This window comes from Chiroxiphia lanceolata, chromosome 1 (genome assembly GCF_009829145.1).
Source record: "Chiroxiphia lanceolata isolate bChiLan1 chromosome 1, bChiLan1.pri, whole genome shotgun sequence".
Classification (NCBI taxonomy): domain Eukaryota; kingdom Metazoa; phylum Chordata; class Aves; order Passeriformes; family Pipridae; genus Chiroxiphia; species Chiroxiphia lanceolata.
In genome coordinates, this window is record NC_045637.1 from 103002589 (window position 1) to 103027385 (window position 24797).

General features: G+C 42.3%; 1 protein-coding gene and 1 long non-coding RNA gene across 10 annotated transcripts in view; one reads left to right on the forward strand and one right to left on the reverse strand.

Annotated features, from left to right (window-relative positions):
* Positions 1 to 24176, forward strand: part of BLVRA (biliverdin reductase A) — a 38684-nt gene extending 14508 nt beyond the window's left edge. For 3 of the 8 annotated variants that reach the window (XM_032681649.1, XM_032681644.1, XM_032681601.1), the window contains 6 exons: positions 10815 to 10942; positions 12607 to 12726; positions 13346 to 13443; positions 14829 to 14936; positions 15682 to 15853; positions 20892 to 24176. In XM_032681649.1, coding sequence (XP_032537540.1) covers positions 10824 to 10942; positions 12607 to 12726; positions 13346 to 13443; positions 14829 to 14936; positions 15682 to 15853; positions 20892 to 21165 — 891 coding nt within the window. In that variant the 5' untranslated portion in view covers positions 10815 to 10823 and the 3' untranslated portion in view covers positions 21166 to 24176. Of the gene's footprint in view, positions 1 to 4050; positions 4187 to 5403; positions 5533 to 7174; positions 7259 to 10559; positions 10694 to 10814; positions 10943 to 12606; positions 12727 to 13345; positions 13444 to 14828; positions 14937 to 15681; positions 15854 to 20891 lie in introns of those variants that run through there. The other 5 variants (XM_032681616.1, XM_032681631.1, XM_032681608.1 and 2 more) reach the window with 5 other exon arrangements.
* LOC116783813 lies at positions 1163 to 6402 on the reverse strand. 2 transcript variants are annotated; one of them, XR_004355856.1, is made up of 3 exons: positions 6369 to 6402; positions 5257 to 5341; positions 1163 to 2562 (listed from the first exon to the last, which is right to left on the reverse strand). It is a non-coding gene; the product is annotated as an uncharacterized LOC116783813 (long non-coding RNA). The 2 variants fall into 2 exon arrangements; XR_004355854.1 differs by lacking the exon at positions 6369 to 6402 and having other exon boundaries at positions 5257 to 6306.
* Positions 24177 to 24797: the final 621 nt, after the last annotated feature.

Sequence of the window (24797 nt, forward strand, 5' to 3'; positions counted from 1 at the left end):
TTCTTTAGGCCCTCTGAAGAAGTAAGAGCTTGTAGACAGGAGTGCAGTAACTGGCAGGAAAATTCAGGGGCAGATGTAATAATTGAGAAAATATTTCAGAACATTTTTCTGTAATTGTTCATCATCACTTCCAGTTGTATTACAACAAAAGGTTGGAAGCCTCTTTCGGCACTAGAGTTTACCTGCAAAGTACTTGTGAATCTATCAAGTGATGTGGAGAAGCCTCTTCTCTCAGTACGTGATACAGCAAAAACAAAATGAGCAGCATAAGGGAGGGAAGGGAATGGGCTGAGGTTCTCGGGCGTGTCTCAGCTCCCTGCCCTCGTGATAAGCTCTGAGTAAAGTTTCCCCAGAAATGCAGGTATGGATAAGTAGTCCTCCAGTCATTGCTTTTACCAGAATATGAAAAGCTCTCAAAAAAAAAAAAAAAAGTGTAAGAGTCAGCACAAAACAGCAATATCTTTGTATGAAATAGATGTTCAAGCAGAGTCTCAGTTATTAGTGTTCAGACACTTAGCTGTGCAGACACTTTACACTGGGGGCTTTATTGCTCTGCAGGGAAGCCAGGAAACATGGTTCATGGTCCACAGGGACCTGGCAGAGTTCAACTTTGTGATAGCTCTACTGTTTTATGTGGGTGTTAAATCAAAAAAAGCGGTGGAGGATGTGTTTCATGCTTTTTTTTTTTTTTTTCCTTTTTGAGTTAGAACCGTTTTTAGCTTTACAGCGGTTATTTTCTCAGGCACAGATTGGGACTGTAGCAATAATATTGTTTGATCTCATAGAAAATTAGGATCTGTGAATCGTTGATAGCTCCAAAACATAGCTCATTGTCCTGAATAGACTTTACTCCAAAGTAATTGGCTTGTTGCTTGTAAAAACACTCTTCTCTTCTTCTGTCACTGGCTTTCGAAAAATGTTATAGCACATTAAAGCCTGAAATAAGTTTTGGGGGTGTTTTTTTGTCTCTCTTTGTTTTAGGCATGTGCTAATTAGCCACATACAAGCAGCCTTTTGGTTAAAAAGTAGCTGTGATGAGGCTGCAGTTATGTGCAATTGTTTATTTACCCACCAGAAGTTTCATGAGACTTTCTGAAATTCACTCCAGAATAGTTCCTGGAAAATTACCATTATAAGTAAGGCTTTGCACTTTTTTTTTTAAGGGAATATTTTTATAAAATAGAAAGTGGAGTCCTTCATGTCTTCCTCTTAATTAATTTTCAGGTGCCCCAAAGTAGGCTCAGTTCTTTCTTGGATAGTTTCAGCCTTAGCAGTGTAAGTATATCAAAATGTAATTTGACTCTCAATTTTAAACAAAATGAGCCTGCCTGACCTATCTCAAAAGTGTTATTTGTCTTTGTTTTTCCTCTGCATACTGGCAACCAAATCTGAACCACAAAGGGTGAATACAGACAGGAGAAGAGGATGAAATGGTCATTCATACCCATTCATGTCCCTCACAGAACTTCTGTTTCAGTCCTCCACAGGGTGGAATATATCACATATTAAAACCAGATCTTCAGGTTATTCTTTCAGTACTTCTCATGGTATTATATTACTTTCATGAGATGGTTTTGCTTCAATTATGGAGTTGCAGGCTGTGGAAACAGCCCTACTGAGATGGGAGTCAGAACCACTGCAGACTCTGGAGTTAGCAGATTTAGCTTGCAGAACTGTGTTCTAATAAAAGTTATCCTTCTACTCAGGTATTAATGCTGGAGACAGCGTATCTGGTACAAGTGCAGTCCTTTATTATCAACGATCCACTGTGTAGACTAAAGGTGCTTGTTTGGCAGCTGTAACACAGCATCTGGCCATATCTCAATATAACTATATCAACTTCAGCTTTGGCAGCCAGGGAAAACTGTAATTTAATTGGTGAACCTGCATAAAAATGTGAAACAACGCACGTGTGTTGTTCAAATGGCATTTAAAATGCGGGAAGAAAAGTCCCCTCTGGCTCTTTCCACAGTGGTGCCAGTCAGGATGAGAGACTGTTTTCCACTGGCAAACCTGTATAAGAGTTGGTGCCTTAAAGTTATAACTCATTCAGCAGAGCCTGTGTGCCTGCCAAGAGACTGTGGCCTGGGTTTTGATAGCCTGAAAGATTGGCAGGAGAGATGAAGAGGTGCTGGCAAGCATTGACATTTAAGGCTGTAACAAACAGCTTTCAAGGAAAATGTACATACTTGCTGTACAACTTTTAAGTGCTGCTGTTTTTCTCTGAAATGTGGAAACTGTAAATGGTCTTGTCAGGTTTTCAAGACAAATTCTGACTTTATGTTCAATTAATGTTTTGAAGAGAAGTAACAAAGAGTGTTGGGGGTTGCCTTCCTGTCTGTCTCTTTCTTGCAGAACACTTTTTTCTCTCTGTTTTGCAGTAAACGCAGAGCAAAAACAATCCAGCATTTTGGCATTCAAACAATAATTTTCTTTGCCTTCATTTTTGCTTTGCCTTTTTCTTCAAGTCCTGCCTTTAGTGAGGATTTGTGAGGCCCGTACTGGGTCTACTTCCAGCAGGTCCTTCAGCACATGCAGAGGTTAAAGTGCCTAAATGGTTTCCTGCAGAACAAAGGGTATTTATGCGTCTGAACAGGCTGCTAAATTGGAGCATTTGTGAATTTTTTCATACAAAACCCCCAACACTAACAGAAGCCACTCTGTTCAGCTCCTGCTTTCCCTGCTCCAGGCAGATGTTTCTTGCTAAGAGTAGACAATGAGAGTAAGATGTGATGGCACAGGCTGTATCATGTACAAACAACCTTGAGTACAGCATCTTCCATTTATCTGGGTATTTGAAATCAGTGAGTTAGGTGCGAAAGGAACTTCAAATTTTCAACTTGTTGACTTTACAGTGACTGCTGCTGTCTGTCCGGTGTTCCCCTGAAAATTTCTGTTGAGGTTGTGCAACCCTCATCTCGGAGTGTCACTGCAGTAACAGGGAAAACATTTTGGAGGATGTCTAGTCCACAAGTCTATCCAAAGGGAGCTCCGGAAAACTTCCTCAGTCCAGCCTGGTTTATATTAGAAGAAAAGATCAGGTGGAATCCAACAGCCTGAAAGGGGCAAGACTGTATGACCCCTGGTCAGTATTTAGGCTGAAAACATATTTCCAGTCAGCACATGCATGCAGAACACACATGTACACCATGTATGTGCATATATACATGGTCAGTCACAGATCACAGAGCACTCACAGAAACACAGACAGCACCAGCAGTCTCATCTTGTCCCCTTTCTGACTGAGCAAGCTGAAGGTCTGCTAAGTGAGAATACGTAAGTGAGAATATATGTGTATAAGGTGGATCCCTCCAGCAGCCAGGCTCAAACACTCATGGTTCAACTTTTGACTATGCAAAAGTGAACTAACCTTGACAACAGTTTTTTCAGATTAAGTACTCATCTATGAGGTTTCTGTTACTCTTAAGATATGTGTGGCACTTGAAGTAGCACACTTAAAAAGACCCAGATGTCAGTGCTTCAGGAAAGCCTCTTGCATTAGTGTTATTTGTGACATGAACTACATGTTATTGTATGTGACATGAACTACAAAATATTTTGATTTCTTATGTGAGTCACTCATTCATATCTGTGGGAACAAGACTGTGAAAACTGCAGGGAAAATGCATGAGGCTTACTGAAATTCTTTATATATCATGAGAGAAGGTACCCGTTCTCATTCTGTAATGTCTAAGTATGCCATGAAAAATTTTACTGAAAAAGAAATGGTTCTTAAGTTCTGCCTTTTATCTTGCCTCTCCACGGACTTTGCATTGCCTTAGTGATGTTGCACAAAATAGAGGTAAGCCTCACTTCCCTTAAGCTTACCTCAGTAAGTGTAAACAGTTCTGAGATGTAGAGGCTGAAGTCCCAGTGTGATTACATGGGGAGGAACACGCTTGCTGGGTGACTGATCCCTTTGGACATACTCCATTATTTGCTTTGCTGCTGAATATTCTTGTTTCATTGCTAAATTTTGCAAGAATATGTGGGTATGGAGCAATTTTTTTTTTCTTTTACTTCAGAGTAGCCTAGATCTACTGCAGGAAATACACAGCAGAAGCACAGAAAGCTGAAGAGCAGAGGAGTGATGGGACAATGATATATCATGTAGGATAAATGATCCTCTTCAGCTGGATGCCTTTCTCAGCTCTGCCTCTGTGTCATGCAGGGCTTGTCTGCATTGGTAAGAGGAGCCACTTGTGCTGGCTGTCAGTGGGGAAGAGCTCCCACTGCATTCGGCAGCCTCCATCCCCCCTATCCCACTTCAGAGGGCACCCCAGTGAATCTGGCAGGCCTGCCTGCAACATGGCCAGGGCGGGTCTTGCTGGGGTGTGGGAGGAATTCCCCACTCAGTGTGTGAGCATGAAGGTCATCTTTTTCTAATCTTCTCACCAGCCCCTTTGCTTTTGTACAGCCCATTAGGAAAGGGTGGGAAAAATGCTTTTGGACACTGGCTGATGTACAGTTATATCACTTATGGTACTTTTTTTTTTTTTCAGTATGATGGGAGCCAAAGTCCAGCAGCCTTGAAAATGCCTCTGAAATCTTTTTTTGTCAAAGCTTTAGCCAAGGTCACTGACAGTAAGAAAAAAGCATGAAAGGCAGGCACAGCAGTTTATGATTTGGGCTTCCTACTTCCTCATTTTTTTGCTTGAAAGGTAACTGTAGCTGTTATCCTCATGTAAAAGGTTTGAAATAAGGAGTAAATTTTTATATACTCATCAGATGAGTATTCTCTATTCTGCTCTTACCTGGTTTGTAACAGTTCTGAAAAACATCTAATTTACTTTGCTCCCTGAGCAGCTGCAGATTTTGTTGTGTGAGCAAAATAAGGGTAATAAAAAGTGGCAGCAGGGATGCAAACATAGCAATTTTTCTCTTAGCTATGTGTATAAGCAGTTGTTCTGTAATATACATTTAGTAGCTGTCTCTTTCAGTATGGATACAGTATTAGCCTCCAAACCCTTAACCACCCTTGACTTGGACCAAATGGCTGGTTGCTATGGCAACAGGTTGCATAGTAACAGGTTTTGTACTTAGCATGAAATAATCTTGCTTATCTTAAATATTACTTTTGAGGAGGTCAGAAGGTGTTCATCAGATGAAGCTAGGAAAGTTTTTTTTCAAAAGAGAGGCAAAAATATTGATATTCAGCAACCTGAGCATCTGCAGAGAGATGTTCTTTGTTCATTGAAGAAGGTAGGCAGCTCCCCCACTTTATCCACTTTGTTGAAGCAGAGGTCAGCAGCTCACCAGCAAAAAAAAGCAGTTCTTGGAAACGAGATGACTGTAGCAGGTTCAGTGGAATTTGTTTGCTGTATGACTCCAACTCCCAATCCTGCTGAAGGCAATAGGCAAATATTAACAGCTTAACACTCTACTAACCTTGAAAATTTCTGAACTTAAAGTAAGCTCCAGTTTTCAAACTGTGCTACTTCTAGATTCTGCTGACCTGGTCCTGATGCACACTTGGAGCTCTTTATGGATATAAATTTTAAAGAATTGCAACCATATACTTCAAAATAGCAGGTATTGTGGCTTTTTGATGGCTCTACTTGGCAAGTTCTAATGGAAGACTGCCCTGGGGGGCCAGAGAGGCTGAGTTTGATCTACAGGGATGATCTCCCCAGAGCACAGGTGCCTGACTTCAGTGTGCTGGAAGCAGAGACAAGCATGGCAGAAAGCTGGCATGGATCAGCAGGGTTCTCCTGACTGCCCTCCAGCACAAAACCCGAAGGTTTTCACTAGTAAGGTTTGTCCACAGACCTCCAGGTTTTCTGAGTCTACTAACAGACTCTATGGGAATGTTGCATTACTCACAGTAGAGGAAGATGGTGATATAACTCTTGGATGTACAGCAGCCTCTGGCAGCAGACATAGTACATCCAAGAGTGCTAGGGACTTGCTTGATATCCCTGTGAAGCCATTTGGTGGTCAGGGAGGATCCTGATGGCTGGAAAGGGCAAGTATTGTGTTCGCCTTCAATACTGTTAAATGTGTTTATTAACCACCTGCACAATAGCCTGGAGTGTGGCTTTGGTAAGTGTGTGGCTTTGGTAAGTCTGTGGATGAAATCCAGCTGGAGGGAGTGGTCAATACATCAGAGGGGCCTGGGCAGACAGGAACATCATGATATTCAGCAAAGGCAAATATAGAATAGCCCTCTTTTGTATTAGGGAGGGGTTCGAGACATACTGAAGCCTGAAAACCATACACCGTTAAAAGCTTAACAAAAACCAATATTTATTACCAAGAGGTGGCCAACAAAACAAACAAACACAAAAGGGAGGAAGGAAGAGAGAAATAAGCCCCCAGCATGACCTCCCCAATTACCCAGCTGTTGCCCATAAAGTTATCTTACCGACCTAGCATGCCTATAATTACCCATAGCAGAAGCTGCATCATTGGAGTCAGTAAGTTCACAAACTGGCAGGCGTCCCTGACAAAAGGCAATGTTGTCCTTGGTATGAAGATTAGCTCCTCTCCAAGAAATCACTGTCTACTTTTATACAATTAACTGAGTGACCACAACCTCCCAGGTGTGGCCAGCACCGCCCAGCCAGAGGCCCTCAGTCCCACCTCCTGGTTCTGTAAGTGCATCTCTTCTGCGCACACATGAGAACTCTGGAAATCCCCTCATGCACGCGCAGTATGTTTTGGGGTCTTTCTTAGTTGAGTCTGGGGGCGAACCTTCCTCCCCTCCTCATCAAATTCTCCTTCAAATGCCCTTGGAGGAGAATTAGCCAATCACAGAACACCAATTGAAATAGTTTATACAGAAGTTCTCCCTCCAAGGACGAATTCACTGTTTTATCAGTGAACTTGGCAGGGAGAATATAAACTACGGCAGATGGCTGGGGCCAAACACAGACCAAAAGTATCAGCATAAATTCGCCCTGGTACACCTTTGCATCAGTACAGGTTGGGCACTATGTGGCTAGAAAGTCAGAAGCTGCCCTGCAGCTACTGATGGACAAGTTGAACCTCAGGCCCCAACATGCTCTTGTGGCAAAGAAGGCCAACTGTGAATTGGACTGCATTAGCAAGAGTGTAGCTGACAGGACCTGGCTACATCCATCTGCAGTGCAGTGTCCAGTACCCTTTCAAGGATCACCTCCTCTGAGCTCAGGAGTGATGCATCTCAACAAAGAGGAAGTCAGGCAAAAACACCAGGAGGCCTGCATGGATGAACAAGGAGCTCCTGGACACACTCAAATACAAAAAGGAAACCTACAGAGTATGGAAGCAAGAACAGGTAGTATGGAAGGAATACAGAGACATCGTCCGAGCAGCCAGGGAGCAGATTAGGAAAGCTAAAGCCCTGATAGAATTAAAGCTGACCAGGGATGTCAAAGGCAACAAGAAAAGCTTCTACAGGTATGATAACAGGAAGACTAGGGAAAATGTGGGTCCTCCCTGGAAGAAAATGGGAGACCTGGCTGGGATATGGAGAGGTCTGGGATACATAATGACTTTTTTTCCTTGGTCTTCGTTGGCAAGCGCTCCAGGCACACTACCCAAGTCTCAGAAGGCAAAGGCAGGGACTGAGAGAATGAAGAACTGCCCACTGTAGATGTTTTTGAACCTGACCTTCTCCTAAGGAACCTGAAAGTGCACAAGTCCATGGGACTTCTGAGGCTTTTGAGGGAACTGGCAGATGGTGGACCTGGCAGGGCCAATAGTTCCTGACATATTTGATGGCCTTCTACGATGGAATTACAGTGTTGGTGGATGGGGAAGAGCAACTGATGGCATCTACCTCGGTTTGTGCAAAGCATTTGACGCTGTCCTGCACACATCCATGTGTCTGAACTGGAGAGACATGGGTTTGATGGAAAGATCACTCAGCAGATAAATTGTTTGAATGGTTGCACTCAACAACACAATGTTTACCAGTGATGAGGGGTATTCCTCAAGGGTCAGTATTGGGACTGACACTGTCAGTCTTTGGGACATCTTTGTCCCAGGACAGTGGGATCAAGTGCACCTTAAGTAATGCTCTTGCCAATGACACCAAGCTGGGTGGTGCAGTCAGTATACTGGAGGAGAGGGATAATGCCATCCAGAGGGCCCTTTTCAGGCTCAAAAAATGGGCCTATGCGAACCTCATGGAGTTCAGCGAGGCCAAGTGCACTTGGACTGGAGTGATCCCAAGTGCAAATACAGGCTGGATGGAGAATGCATTGATTGATGAGAAGCTTGACATCACCTGGCAATGTGCACTTGCAGACCAGAAAGCCAACTGTATTCTGGGCTGCATCATTCTGGGCTGAGTGGCCAGCAGGTCAAAGGAGGGGATTCTCCCCATCTACTCTGCTCTTGTGAGACCCCACTAGCAGTGCTGCGTCCAGCTCTGGGCCTCCAACATGAGAAACATATTGACCTGTTGGAGCAGTTCTAGAAGGGCCATAAAGATGCTCAGAGGGCTGGAGCACCTCTCCTGAAAAAACAGGATGAAAGAGTTGGTGTTGTTCAGCCTGGAGAAGAGAAGGCTCTGGGCAGACCTTATAGCAGCCTTCCAGTACCTAAAGGGGGCTACAAGAGAGCTAGAGAGGAACTTTTTACAAGGGCCTATAGGGGTGAGAAAAGGGAGAATGGCTTTAGATTAGATATTAGGAAGGAATTCTTTACTGAGAGGGTGGTGAGGCGCTGGAACAGGTTGCCCAGAGAAGTTGTGGATGCCCCATCCCTGGAAGTATTTAAGGCCAGTTTGGTTGGGACTTTGAGCACTCTGGTCTAGGGAAAGGTGTCCTTGCATGTGGGGGCTGGAGGTTGAAACTAGAGGATCTTTAAGGTCCTTTTCAACCCAAATTGTTCTATGATTCTCTGATGAAATACAGGAGCGAGTCCTGTGGAGAGCTATGATGATGGTAAATGGCTCAAGGAGATGATGAATGAGGACAGGCTTAGGGAACTCGGTTTTTCCGACTTGCAGAAAAGAAATGTAAAGGGCATTATTATTGCTGCCTACAGCTTTCTGATGGGAGCATGTAGAGGAACTGGAACCACACTCTTTTGGAGGTGTGCTATGAAATGGCAAAAGGCAACACAGGAAACTTTTGTAGATGCTAAGAAGAAGTTCTTGTTGTGAGAGCGGTCAAACACTGCAGCAGGGGCCTGAGAGGTTGGAGGATTGCCAACCATGGGAACAGAGCTCAGAACTCAGCATGGCCGTGGTGCAACTGAATAGGTTTTGGATCAAGTGACCTTCTGGGCCTCCTCACAGCTGAGATCATTCTGAAAGTCTCAGTCTCTTTTCTCTTTGGCCGCAGAGAAAAGCAAATGTAACAGAGTCCAGACCAAGATTCTGCCTGTGGCTGGTCCTGAAAATGGGTTGTGTGGTTATATTGCCCTCCTTTCCCCCCACCTCTCTCTCAGCCCTCTTTTCTCTGGTGAACAGTGTCATCATGTTATACCTCAAATATTTGGTAATGAAATGTCACTGTAATGCCCATGGAGGACTCTTCAGTATATCATCGATTTTTTCTTTTACATTAAACATGCTGGTCTGTGTTTTATCTTTGTACCCTTTTGGCATATATGAAGGGAATGGAGTTCAGCCCTGGCAGGAATATAGGCAGGAGCTTATAAGAAAACAAAATCCAGACAAAGCATGTGATTGGAGACAGGATCTTTTTTTTCTTTGTCCCAGTTGATGTAATTTCTTAGCAGCTGTCAGCCTCTCAGACTGCCATAACAGTCATTTATGGCTGTGATGCTGCACTGTCCATCTATCCGTTTCAGTGTCAGAAGGATGTTGTGTAAAGGGCTGCAGTAAATCTAAACAATCTAAAGAGTTCACTCAGATGAAGGGATTGGCAGTGGTGGGAAGGAGAAGACCAAGACAGAAGAAATAGAATTTGAAGGGGTGTTTTCTTGGGATGGAAGGAACAAAAAATACAGAGGATGTGACGTGATTGTTTTAGGCCATTTTTCCTGTAAATTTTCAATTACTTTACAAAGTGTTGCTAGTTGTCAGGGTGCTGGAGCAGTACAGGTTTGAAAGGTTTCACCAGTTGCTCAGTGCTTCTGCAAATCAATAGCAAATCAAAACCAACAGAAAAATTTATTACCTGTACCCAGCAGCCCAGCCAGTGAGTGCAATACCTATCTTGCCCTCCACGTTGTGGCAGAAATGTGCATTTGGGAGATGTAGATCTTGAAGACATGCCTGCTTGTCATTAAAGAGTTGGTAGAGCTTTCTTTGTGCGTGGAAATGTGAAGCAAGTGTCTTCACCAGATTATTAGATGGTTGGTTACAGCTTGACATTGTAGGACGTGCCAGTGGTTACATGGGGCAAGAAAAGATGCTCTTTGCTTCCTGTCTCAAAGTATTTCAGCTATGCTGCTGTACTCTGTGACTGACTGTGTGGCAGCCCGGGGCCCGCTGTACTGCAGACACTCAGGAAGTCAGCAGGATTTATATAAAGCTCTGCTGGTTTTGCAGAACCTTTTGGCTCCTTTCCAGGGTGGAAGTGCCAATATAAATAGAAGAATGTCTCACTTTTAAAGCCTGCTTTCTATTCACGGAAAGGAAGAACTTTGCTGGAGCTGTGATTTCATAGCTGTTTAATACAAGTCTCAAGACCAGTCCTTTGACAGGCTGAACCGCTTGACCACATTTCAATGGGATGCAAGTGAGCTCAGTAGCATACAGCATCACATCTCTGTTAGCTGACATCTCAATAAGGTTTGGCTGTATGAAAGCAGAGTTCAAGAATAATCCATTCTCTCACCTTCCCTCCCAGTTGTTCTTCTCCCTGCTTAAAAAAAAAAAAACAAGGTTGCCTTTTTTTTTTTCTTTTGGACAGTCTAGCAAAATGTTTGGGACAGTAGTGGTTGGAGTTGGAATTGCTGGCTTAGCACGAATCCGAGACTTGATGAATCCGATGCCTTCCAGCCCTTCTGAGCACCTGAAACTCCTTGGATTCGTATCCAGGTTAGAAATTTTATCTTATCGTGTTTAATAGGTATATTGCAAAGTTTCATTTTTCTGGTGGAGGACAACTGTCTGAGGGGGTCAGGGATGAGATCCAAAGTTTTATTTTTCTCTTATAATTAAGGCTGGCTGAAAAGGGAAAGTTTATGCAAGTATGCCTATCATTCTAAGTGGCAGCTCAGAAATGAGCACAGAAAGCTTTGCAAGAGGGAAGAAATAGGTTACCTTAGTGAAATACCTTTCAGAAATTACTAAAGTAAAAGCTGAGAGATGTTCTTGCTGTAGGATCTGTATGATAGGAAGAAATTGCAATTCTGTCTGACTGAAATTTCCTATAGGTTTAAGGTAGTGTGACAACAACTACATTAATGACATAGTGTTTGAAATAATGTTTGTAGAAATGTCTTTAAAAAGAAGTTTTACAGAGTTTAAAAAAGGTTTTTTTACAAAAGCATATGCTATAAAGCTCCCAATACTACAACTTCATCATAAAATTGTATTTTTTTAAAGCCAGATATTGAACCTGTAGATACCTTTAAAGAAAATCCCGTGATTTAGTACATACAATAAGGTTGCTTCTTAGAGATTAACAGTTTTTCTCACTAGGTTGGAGCTGTGGAAATTTAGTATGTATTTCCTCTGAGCATTCCTGCTACACTGTCTGCCCCATTACAGTGGATCATAAAAGTTTTAAATAGTTAGGCAGTACATGAATGAATCTCATATTGTGAATGTATATTTCCAGCTATGTTTAAATTATGCAGGGTTGTCTGAGACTGAATCGACTCATTAGGTCACTCCCTTTATCTCCCTGCCAAATACACTTTTGTCCTCTAATGCCTCTGCCAGTGCTACAGCTAGCCTTGAAGTGCACTGAAGACAGGGTTTCCACTACTTTTTTTAAGAAACAGTGCTGTTGAAATGCATGATTCAGCGTAATCTTGCTTGTATCCCAATCACACTCAAACATTACCTGTCTGCTTTCAAGTTCTGCTTGTGGCCTGCTTTCATGCCTTCTGTCACCTATCCTAATACTGTCAAGGTGCCTGCTCCACTCTTAAATAATGCAAAGGGCTTTTGGGGAGAGTGTGTATGTTTAATTTTCAGTTGGAGATGTGCTCAAGTTGCTGGCCAAAAGAGCTTTCCCCTTAGCACTGATGTGCTGTGTATGTTGCCAGGTGTGAGCCATCACAGCCAAGCATCTGCTTTGTCCTTCTCCTGCTTGTCTGTACTTGTAGTTGTGTGTGGCCCTGCCAGCTCAAGTGCTTTTGCCCACTTTGTCCAGGACAGTGGGGAGAAGTTCTCCCATAGGAGCATAGTGCTCTTTTAAGTCACTCTTTTACAAAGGCTCTTTGGTAATGATGCTTATTAAAAACTAAAATGCCAGAATCAGAAAGCACTTTACACTTCAATAGCAGGCCAATGTCTGTACTGATACCACCACCTACACACTGGCACATCTGTTTGTTTCTCTTGTGCACTCCACTTCTGTCTGTAAGTGCTCGCACTCTTCCTGGATAACTGAGCTGCCTTTGTTTTACCCTGCTTGAGCTCAGTGAGGCTGGTCCATGGGAACAATATTTAAGTACTGCTATACAACATGCAGTTGTGAAGAATGGACTGTGACAGTTATAGTCTGGTTGTATTTATGCTAAATAATGCAGGAGAAGTTTTGGAAATATTAATGAGGCCAAGCAGATTAGCCTGGAAGATGCTCTAAGAAGCAAAGAGGTCCATGCAGCCTTCATCAGCACAGAGAACAGAAGCCATGAAGAAACCATCAGGTATTTTGATGGATTTTGCCCTCCTTTTCACACACTTTCCCTTGTATTTTGGAAGCATAGAGGAGCTGTGTAAACTGTTGCAGGGAGGATGCAGACACTGAAGAAGAGACTGCCAGACTAGAGGCCTGAAATGAATGATAGTGCGTTCCCTAGAGCACCCAATAAACTCTGGAAGAGAGTAGGATTTAAGATGCATTCATTTCCCAAGTAATTCCATTTGCATACATCTAGGCCTGTGTTTGATGGACAGGCAGCTTAAAACAGGATTCAAAGCCTTTCGTCACAGATCATATAGTAGGAGGATATGCCAGTGCCCCTCTCCAGCTACTTGGGTGTCTGTAAGTTAGAAGTTGTAGTGGTCAATTCTGTGGTATTTTAGCAGCTGGAGTGAGGGAATTCTGTGGAAAAAGAAGACTTAAAACCCAGTTTCTGTGCTGTTTAAATGTGCGATGTAGCCATCACACCATTCTTGCTAGGAAATTTGCCATTTATTTCTGTTACTCCATGTTGAGCATTTCTCCTTATGGAGCTGGCTGTGGGAATGAGAAGCAACTTGCACAGTGGTAAGAGATGATTACAATAAAATTCTCTGTAATGACTGATCTTTTATCCCTTTCAGAATGTTTTTAGAAGCTGGGAAACATGTCCTTGTTGAATATCCCATGGCTTTGTCTGCTAAGGCAGCCCATGAGCTCTGGGAGATGGCTGAGCAGAAAGGTAACACATTTGTTCTCAAGAGTGTGAAGTACTACCTGTTGAGTAGTACCACAGGCATCAAACTCAAAGGTGTCTCCAGCCTACTATAAGTCATCACATTCAAGAGAGTATTCCTGTCCCAGAGATGTGCAAATCTAGGATTTAAGACATGTGCCAGTAAGGAAACAAACACACAAATGTCAATGCTAAGAGTAGGGTATGTTTGCCCTCACAAAAACATACCCTCTGTTTGTGACACTGAGAGTGCAGTTAAGAAAAGACTTCTGTCACAGTGATAGTAAAGCACTTGGTGAGTGCAGCCATTAGACTTGAGCACCTCCCTGTCCTCTCTCTCCCTTGAAATGGAACTGTAAACAGCTCCCTTAGCTTCTAGCATTTGTGATGTGCTGGTCACATACAGTTGCTCATGCTATTGTGGGGCAGCAAGGCATCCCTGTCTGAAAGACAATTTATCTCTAAGCAAAATCTTTTTATTTCTGGGAAGTGTGTAGTACCATCCCTTTGGTGACAAGGGTCAGAAGCTGGCAGTTCAGTTGAGGCCAGTGGGGATGAATGGGGCTGCCAGGAAAAGAGCAGTGCTGAGTAGGAGTGCAGTGCAAATTATTTGGGCAAGTTGTACTATTTATACCACTACTTCTTAAAAATTTCCTTTGTGACTTTTGTCCTGAAACACCAGAGGTATAGGATTTCTGCTTTGCTGTTTCCCTGTACCAACACCACTTACTGTCTTGTTGCTCACCAAATGGTTTCCCATTGAGCAGAATTTATGCGTCTTCTCTTGAAGCAGCAGCAGTTACTGTCAGCAGCCTAAACTGACTCTCCTGGAAATCTTCCACAAAAACATATTGAATGAGGGCCACATTCAACTCGGATAACCTCTATTCCAAAGCAACTCAATTAATTGCAATGGAGGGAGGTACTCCTTAACATATTGTTCCAATCTGGGTCTGAGCATTATACTATTTTTTCCCTTCACTTTTTCTTTCCTACTACCCTGGGAGGAAAAATGCAGAACAAGGAAATGTGAGGAAAAAGAGGCCAAGAATTAATCCATCCGTTAGTCTGAAGACTCATGTGTCAGCCTTAGTTGGGTATTGAGTTTCATTACAGAGTTTCTGTTAAACATAAACTACTGTTTCCGTAGTCTTTATATTTGTTGTCTCCTGAAAATCCTTAACCCGGATTGATGCCTCAGCACAGGGCACATGTTTGGTTTTCTTCCTGACATCACTTTGCCAGCCATACATGAGAATACTTCTAAGTGAGTTCCCACTGGTGGTTGGTGAAGTCTTCACTGTGTAGACATGCCTTTGATTCACATAGAAAGCTTTTATTTAATCTGTCCTGATTTTTGGCTTGGGTTTGTTTTTTTTTTTTTCTGGCAGATAAAGTACTTCATGTGGAGCACATTGAACTTCTTACTGAAGAGTACAAGCAGCTGAAAAAAGAGGTGGCTGGGAAAGACCTGGTGAAGGGAACGCTGCATTTCACAGGTCAGTAGCTGTGAGGAAATCAAAGTACATCTGGACTTGTGTGCCTGCTCCTCAGGGATGCCAGTCCTTCCAGGCTTCATTCAGTCCTTTTACATGAGTCTGTCTATAAACTGAGTAAGGAAACAGGTTTTGGTTCTGGATATTTCCATGAAACAATGGAACTGTCTGGAAAGCACCTTTGCCTTAACAGTTGTGTTCTAAGGACTGTTGCTTTGCTACTTTCTTTCTGCTATCTGGTGAAGGGGTGCAAGCCCATGCCTTGGTGTATGGAGGAGAGAGCACTCCTTCAGACCTTCTTGTACCCTGGTGTGAGTGACAAATTTCTCATTCATATTGGTCTTGAAGAGGAGGTTGAGTGCTGAGGAAGCATTCCAATTTCTATGGGGGACGTTTAGTCTTCAATACTGATGTTGGACCACAGAAGACCTTGAAGAGATTTTTTTTATCCGTTTTTTTTCCTCCCTGCTTTATACCCTTGTTGAATCCACATACACCCTCCTGTCCTCAGCATGTCCCGAGGGGTTTGTTGTATATGTGCTTTGTGCAGCCTTCTCTGCCACAGGTCACCAACTCATCCGTTTCAAGGCTGACTGTGTTTGTTGACTTTCCTAGTCAGTCCATCCACTCATGACCTTTCTACAACCAGATCTCTAAGTCTACAACTCTGCAGTTTCTTCATCCTTTCCTATGCAGAAGGCATTATTCTTTTTCATATTTCTCAAGAGTTTTTATTATGTTGCACCAGGTAGTGTCCTTGATGAAAACAAATCAGGATTCCCAGCTTTCAGTGGAATTGCCCGGCTGACTTGGCTGATTGACCTCTTTGGAGACCTCACTGTTACCTCTGCCACCAGAGAAAAACAGAAGGATAAGAATTATTCCAGAATGACTGTTCACTTCCAGACGGCAAATAAGAAGTGAGTAATGGCTGTGGCAGCAGGTGAGCCAGGCTCCTCATTGTCTGCAGGAATTCTGCATCCTCTCTTCCTCTTGAGGAAACAGTGGTTGGATGCTGACATGAAAGTGTACAAGAGAAAACTCTTTTGATGATGCATTTTATAGTATTGAGTTTGATCTCCTTTTTACTATATGGTAACAATATCTTTTCTTTCAAATAGGATATTTTTAATGGCCTTGCTATAAAATAGCATATTTTAAAATATTTTATGACTATGAAGTAAGTCATCAGTGTTTCATACTGTGGATTGAGTACTCAGCTTGATCCAAAGTCTGGTAAAAACTCTCAGGTTTGGTTATTCTGGACCATCTGTACAGAGATTATGTCCCTTCTGATAGGCTGAAGTTACTGATGATGACGACAGATTAATGTGTGCTATAGGTGCAACCTGAGAATTATCTGATGTGAAAAGGTACAGAGAAGTTACCCAAGCTCTGTGTGTTTCCTAGGAGGTAGAGAGAGTGATGGAACAATTTGTTCCTTTCTTTTTACTCCTATTTTCTTAGTTTTCTATATAGGATGCTCTGCCTTTGAGATGGATGACCCCTTATAGGCATATGACAAGAAATATATTGAAAAGACTGGAGAAGAGGGGAAAATAAGACCCCATGGGAAAATGTTCTGGCCTATGTTCATTTGTAACAAATAGCCCTTTTTTTGTTGCACACATCTTGCTAGAACTCTTAAAAAACCCCAAAGCCAACACAGAATTTTAGGAAACTGTTTAGGTAAGGTAATAACCTGAAGGACTAGTATTTGGGGAGGGAATAATCAGGGCTCCTTTGAACTGTTAGTTTCACCACGGGTCTAGTTAAGCATTTTATCAGCCACTCCTACAAAGCCCACTGGTGTTTATCTTGGGATTAACATCTTGTTTTAGCAATTTTGCTCTCTCTTTAAATAAAACATCCTTTCCAATTCCTTTTAAAATGCAGTTGTGAGAGGACAGAACTCTGTATACAAGCTCTGTTTACCCTCTTAGCACTTTGCTAGTAACACAAGTAGCTGTAAAGATCTTGATAGAGTGAGATTTTGAACTAATTCCAGCAGGTGGAACTAGCGGGTGGTTTAAACATTTCCCTTGCTGTCCTGTCTCCTGGGTAGTCCTTAGCTGCTATATATGATATTTGCTGGATACAGAACTGCTTCTGTTTTACTGGGTTTTTTTTTCCTGCTCCACACCACTAACCAATACCTGCTTTTCTTAGCCCTTGGATGGATCAGTAAGCGTTTTGTCACCATGAGTGTTTTAATGACTTTGGAGACAGTCAGTTTTATGCCTCTGGGATAATTTATGCCAGTTGGAAAGTTACATAGCGTTCCTGTATTCTGTTCAGTGCTGAGGCCGTATTTCCTGCTGACCTTCCCCTGTTGACGTCAATGGAGTTACTGCAGCAGAGAATTTGGCCCGCTCTCTGTCAAGTGAGGTTATGGCCCAGCAGCAATCATGATGGTGTTACAGCTCTAATTTGCCCAATCTTCATTTTGCTGAAGGATGGGAAAGGTCTGCCCCTTTCCTGAGAGCTATCCCATACTTTTTTGAAAGACATGAATGCACTACCTTGAGAAAACAGATTAATTCATCCTATTTTCTGCCTTGGAAAATACAGCAGGTGCAGAGTACGGGAGCCTATATTCTGCTTGTTAAGCAGGGATTTGTGCAAAGGGTATAGCCTGTCTCTGCTGCACAGCCCACCCTGGCTGCTTGTCTGTCTCTGGGTGAATTTTGGAGGTGTGTGTTAATGCCTGGCACCCAGCTATTTGAGAGATGACCTCTGCCTCTGTTGTGTTTCCAAGAAGGCTGAGTTAACAGCTTCTCTGTGATAAAACATTGAGCAATCCAGGAAAAGCCAAACCTCTACTGACAGCGCGTCTGGTTTGGGACTGCAGTTCCTGTCCAAGGATTACAGAGCTTGGATTCAGTAAATGTCACAAATCAATTTTTAGTGCAAGCTGGAGAGATAATGATTTGGACAACATCTCTTTTGATGTTAACCAGGGGTAGGGTCCAATTGTCTAATTCCCATCCAAGCTGAGGGAGACCCTCATTGACTGCATGACAAATAAAAAATATTGGCATTTTCAAAGTGTGAAAAGGAAAATTTTTAAAAGAAATTGATGACATTTTCTGAACACATATTCTGACAGTAAACATTTGAAATTATGTTTTTATGGACATCTAAGCTTACAGAGTCTAATAAAATAGCTTCAAACTGAACTTTCATAGAAAATCATGTAATACATGCTTTCTGCAGAAGTTGCTGCATAAAATATTAAGCTGAGTGTACCCAGAATTCTTTCAAGCATGAAGCCAGCTTAATTCTTCTGGAGATACAAAGAATGCTTGCTTCATTTTGGTTTATTGAGCTAATGCAGTCCAGTAAGGGCCACTCATTATTTGAGGAACCAGGGAATCAGAAAAGCAGAAAGTCTCTTCCTATCTCTGAATAAAATGTAGCTAGGATATCTCTGCCAGTTTGAAATCTGGAAAGACAGAAAGTCAGGGTGGTTTCTTCTCTGCAGACTGCTTTGCAAAAAGTCAGTATAAAAGTGGTTTGTTAATGCTTGGTAAATTTTCTTTGTCTTCTTCTTCTTTAAATATCTAACATATTTAATGTGGCCTTATTCAGCTATCAAAAATGTTGGATTTGTTGCTTCTAAGTAACACTACTAACACTTCTAAATAACTAAATACATCTGTAGCCAGACAATACTTTCATACAAATCTTTAATGAAAGTGGATAAATTGTCTATGAAAAAAGCAGCAGCCCTTCACAGTTTTCTGACATAAAATATAAGCCTGTTTCTTAAGCTACAAAATTGGTTAAATAATGTGTGGACTTACAATACATTTATCTTTATAGCAAAATAAGAGACTAATTTTAGAGTAGAAGTTGTTGTCAATTAAAAAGAATATGTTTTGATTACCAATCAAGTAGCATCAACCTCTCTTTGGGAAGATGACTATAATTCCAATTGCAGAAGCAGATAAATCTATTAGTAAACCCAACATTTTCCTGCTCACTGATCTAAATCAGTCATTCTAATAATTTTGATTAAATTCTGCCTGCTCTGCATGATTGTGCTTCTGGTTCAGTGGCTTACCCAAGCTAGAGCAGAAGGCGTACACTTGAGCCTGATCACTGATGTGCATCTGCTCTAGATCATCCCAGGGAGGTGACCCTGTATTGACAGGGCCTGTTTTGGATCACATTGTGAACTCCTTGCTATTACATGATGGAGATCTTTGCCTGTGCCTGCCCAGTGGTTTCTTCGTATCTGCCTACCTGAGCTAAAGCAGCTTTGAATAACAGTGGCCTGAACCCTCTCTGGCTGTTTACTATCATAGGAATATAAAACCAGCTCTGTCAAGTCAGAGCAAAGCCTCGCTTGCTCAGCAGCCTCTGACCCAGATCAACAGCCTTTACCTCAGGGAAGGAGGATGAGAACACAGAAAACACTGAGTGATATGGCCCTCAAGCACCCTTCTGGCTTGCAGTGACATGTGGCCTTGAGACTTCCTAAAACCTGTGGTGTCTCTGCATTTATTAGTCTTCTGAGGATTTTTTTGGTGTGTTCTTGCAGGCTGTGATTTAGGTATTCCCCCCCCCTCCAGTTATTTTATTCTGTTCAGGCAGATTCATCTGGCCATGCTTGATTTTTAGAGGGGGTGTGGTGTGGCAGTACAGATGAGCAAAGAATAGTTGATACAATGATGTAAATATAGAAAATGAATCCTAAAGTATAAAAGATGAGAGGTGCAGAATCATTGAGTGCTCTGCAGAATGCATTCAGGGTAGATTGACAAGGACTTTCCTTCCAGATCTAATGATACTGAAGATTTAATGGGCAGTACTTGGAAACAGAATTTGTTCTTCCAGGCTATTGATGCCTTCATAATTTGTGAATGGCAGACTAAAGTGGGATATAAAGGACTGTGGAAGGGCCATCAATAACCAAGTAAGAAAAATAATGTGCATCCTCTAAACAGAGGCAGTAGTGAGTTCTGATGAATGAGCTGCAGAAGGGTAATGATGTGGTTCAGGCAGTTGAGAAAGAGCAGGAAGGGAGGACTGTGACTGTCACTAGTGTTGAGGACCATTCCTCAAAGCCTCTGCAAGCACTTGCAGTGTTGCGTCAGGGAGTCTGAGTACCCTGAAGTGATGCAGCATGTCCCATGGCTCCTCTTTCCTCAGCCAATATGGGAAGTTGGGGGGGAAAGGGCAAGCTATGCAGGTCAATAGCCAGTACCACCAGTGCTTGGTTTAGAGACTGTGGCTATCAAGTTGGCATAAGACAGGACTCTGCTCTGATTAAGAAAGATTAGCCTGAGAACTGAAACAGGAAAAATTGTCATTTTCTGGTATAATTTTTAGGATCAGCTCAGTGGTCCCAGTGTAGAGAAAGAAACATATTTTCAAAGTTCAGAGAGTATGGACACTTGTGTCTGTGTGAGTGAACTTGCCACCTGTCCAGCTTATCCCAAAGGGGTGAGGTTCAGCTCACTCTGTAGCACCTGGATCATCATTATGTACCTGAGCGACCTGAATTTATTCTTGCTAGAGGAATGACTAGATATTGAGGGCCTTGTGGGATTAGCTGTGATTGAATCATGTACAAAATATTTGAATGTTTCGCTGCACTTTTCATCCAAGTCCACAAACAAACAGATTAAACTTCCCTTTTCCCTGTGAGCTGGCTAGACATTGCTGGCTTCACTTTTGTGCATGGAGAAAACAAAGCTGGAGAGAGCTTAGATGGTGTGCTGAAAGTCATGGAGTGAAGAAATGGCGGAGTTAAGACTGTTAGTTGCTGTTGAGCTCTGTAACCACAAGGCACTTTTTTCAGAACATGTTGCCTGAATATGCGATGACTGATATTTAGAAATGGTGCATTTATTAGAGCACTTTCTGTAAACGTTGAGGAAAAAAGCACATAAATTAGAGCTGTTGATTCCATTTCTTAATAAATACTCTTCCTCTGTTCCTTCACACTAGACCTCTGACTTGGATTGAAGAAAGGGGACCAGGGATGAGACGTGAAAAGAAAATCAACTTCTGTTTCACAAGTGGTTGCCTGGAGAACTTCCCTGAAGCCCCAAGGTCTTCTGTGGGACTTTTCATGCAGGATCAGAACCTCTTTGCCAAAAAACTGCTGGGCCAGGTATCCAAGGAAGAGCTGGCTGCTGAGAAATGGAGAATTTTGCGGTGCCTTGACCTTGCTGAGGTGATCCAACAGTACTGTGAAGAGCCAGAGAAAATCTATTCCTGAGACTGCTCTTAGGGAAGGAAGAACACGGCAGACAGAAAAGCTGTAGGGCTAGAACTCACTGTTGCCATCAAGCAGTTGCTATTTCTGTTTCATTACCTTCTTTTTGACTACTTGTGATTCCTAGACTCTCTGGGTGGTCTGGAGAGCCTGGGCTATACCGTGTGCCTTCTGGTTTGCATCCGAACAAAGCAGCATTCACCTACACCGATGCATTGCTGTCCTTTCAGGTAGATAGGAACCTAGCAACAACAAGCTTTCTTGTGATTCAGTTGGAAATATCCCTGAGAGCAGATCCTGGAGAACTGTAAATACTATATATAATTTTCTCATCTAAGATGTGTTCCCCCGCTCCAGATATGTCTGAAAATGAGATATGTCTTGGTAGTATTCATGTACTATTTTCTAGAAAAAAGTATTAGCTACAATGAAGTTCTTGTTGAGTTTTCACCTCTTTACTTGATATGCAGAACTTGTGCCACCACAGTTCTGACCTTTTCTTCCAGATGCCCTGAATTGTTCTGTGTGTTTGCTTTAATTAGTTGTTGTGCCTGTTAGGTTTGGGAGTGTTTTTTGTGTGTGGTTTCATTTTTTGGGGAGGTGGGTAGTTTTCACACTGGAAGTCATCTACCTTCAAATAGAATCCTTATTCGTATCAAACCAGAATAGGAGAAAAATCTTGTCTCTTGATAGTTGCCGTGTTAGTTCACTCAATTTCTCCGGTGTCCTGTGCCAACACAGAAATCTTTTCCCAGCAGAGATCAGGTACATACATTAAACTAATGAATTGCCTGCTTGCTTTCTACTGAATATAAATATTTTTCTTCTGTTGTACTAGAAGCAGCATATTATTGTGCCTGATTTGTGTTCTGTATCTAATTTAGCATGTGAATGGGTAACGGTGAAAAATAATAAATATCCTGCCTTTAAGAAAAAAAGTAACCAATGTGCTCCTGGAAACAGGGAAATTCATTAGAAATAGTGATAAATTTAGAATAGAACTGTAGAAAATGGAGCAATTTGCAAATATAGCCAGACAGTTATGTCATGGTTCAACCCCAGCTGGCAGCTAAGCACCACACAGCTGCTTGCTCAGTGGGGGAAGAGAATCAGAAAGGTAATAGTGAGAAAAAAAAAGGTGTGTTGAGATAATGACAGTTTACCAGACAAAGCAAAAACCACATGTGCTAGCAAAGTGAAACAGGGAATTAATTCACCACTTGCCGTGGGCAGGCAGGTGTTCAGCCATCCCAAGGAAAGCTCTATCATGAACAGTAGCTACTTGGGAAAACAAATGCCCTCATTCTGAATATCCTCCCCTTCCTTCTTCTTCCTCAGCTTTATATGCTCAGCATGACACCCTATGGTATGGGATATGCCTTTGGTCATTTAGGGTCAACTGTCTTGGCTGCGTCCCCTCTCAAATTCTTGTGAACCTCCAGCCTACTTGCCGGTGGGAGGGGATGAGAAACAGAAGAGGTCTTGAGGCCATGCAAGCACAATTCAGCAATAACTAAAACATCCCTGTTTTATCAACACTGTTTCCAGCACAAATTCAAAACACAGGCCCATATTAGCTACTGTGACTCGATTTAACTCTACCCCAGCCAAAACCAGCACAGGTTATAGCATGTGACACTTGTGGGAATGCGTCTTTAGCATTTATACTGTAGTCACGGGATCACATATGAAAGTATTATCACTTCCCTAAAGAAGCATTTTAGTTTTAGAAGCCTAAACACTGCACAAAACTATTAACAATTCCTCTGGCTGCCTTTTACTTTCTAATTCCAGCATCTATTGGTGCTACATTAATATGGTAGCAAACTGCAGTCTGTGCAGTTATTCTTTCAAACCAGAAGCATTTTTTTTCCACCTTATCACTTGGGCAATCTTTTAATAAGGGAACATATATGTTGTGAATGTATACATAATTACAGCCAGTCAGTATTGATGGGAAAAAAGTCTTCCTTTGGATAAATTGTGTTCATTCAGAAGTTAGATACTGTTCAGTTAGCTGGAAACAAGGAAGGAAAGTCCATATATTTTCTTCCAAATCAGTCAGATTTTAGGACCGACTGGAGTTTGATGTGTGAATGAATTCTGCATGTGACATTTGTTTAAATCTACCCTATCTGTTAAAATCAGTGAAAACCCTCCTATTACCTTCAATGGATTGAAACCCGTGTGAGTTGGCAGCAGATTTGTGCAGGCAGATCCTGTGGTTGTCCACCCAAATGGACACCCTACTGAGCATTCACAGGGACTTCTGTGCCAATGTGATGGACAGGGTGTGGGCAGATCTGATGCTGTATGAGGTGGAAAAGTGGGTTTTTGGCAAAATGCAAAAAGTCCATCAGGGATTAGAATGAAATTAGAATTTTCTCTGTGTGTCTGTCTCCTGTACATGACAGCCTGTGAAAAGTCCTGTTTCTTGATAAACTCTTCATCTGTGAATATGGGGTGAATGCCACTGGTTTACATGCTAATTCAAAATGGGTAGCTGTGGAGGGAAGGCAAAGGGAACAGAAATTCACACATCTCTAGGCATCAAAATTAGCCAACACATTTCCCTGGGCATGCTCTGCAATTGCTGGTGAGAGCATTAGTATTCCTCTAAGAAACAGGAAATAAATTCACAAGAGCTCTGTAGAGCAGCAGTATAACACTGTGCAGTGAATTGCCCTCTGGAGAAACTTGTTTCTGTAGAGAGTACCTGGGGAAATTAGTTGGCTAATTTGAGCTAGGGAAAGCAGATGCCTAGAGCTGGATATCTCACACTCTCCTCCACCCCCCTTCTATTAGTTAGGTAAGCTAACCTGCTTACCTACTACTGTCTGCCCTGCTCCTGGGAGCCTGCAGCATTTAAATGGCTTTTCCTTCTGCACTGTGAATTTGCCAAGGTACTGTGATGGTTTGTATATGAGAGCTACTGGCTGCCCAGTTTCAAATGTATGTATGTATTGTTTAACCAGATTCCAAACTCACCAATAAAGTATTGGAACTCTTAATCATTCCTTTTAGTTCCCTTTTTCCTTCATTAGCAGTTCCCATTACCTGTGCTGAAAGTGTCTCTGTCCCAACTGGTTCTTTTCCCCCCTTTCACTCCTCAAGGCCTGTGAAATCCTGCCAATGACTACAGGCTGTGATAATATCCTAAAGCCCTCAGCTGCCTCCTTCTCCTGTTTCAAAGTTCTGAATACAGGTGTGGTAGGGTGTGAGACCTTAACTCACGAGCTCTCCCACAAAATTCCTGCCCTTCCTATGCCATCTGACACCTGCCCAAGAGTACTAGCAAGTCTAAATCTCACTGTACACTTCCATTTTCCCATTCACAACAACCCAGTGTATTTGAGCAACGTTTTTGAATCTGCTAGGTAGAATCTAAAACAGGTATTGAAATGGGTTTTCTTGTGTTTTTAATAAACAGCTTTGTCATAGCAGAAATGACAGAGTTTTTTAGCTAGCATTTGGCATTACCTGAACCCAGACAGTTTTAGAGTTGCGGAGGTATGGAAAGGAAAGTAGAAGGTGTGACATGAGCGGGTTAGTATATCACCCTCTTTGGAGGTGGCTGCTTTTATGCTCTTGCTGCTGGAAATGGGTGTGATTTTGGGATCAAATGTTTATCCAAA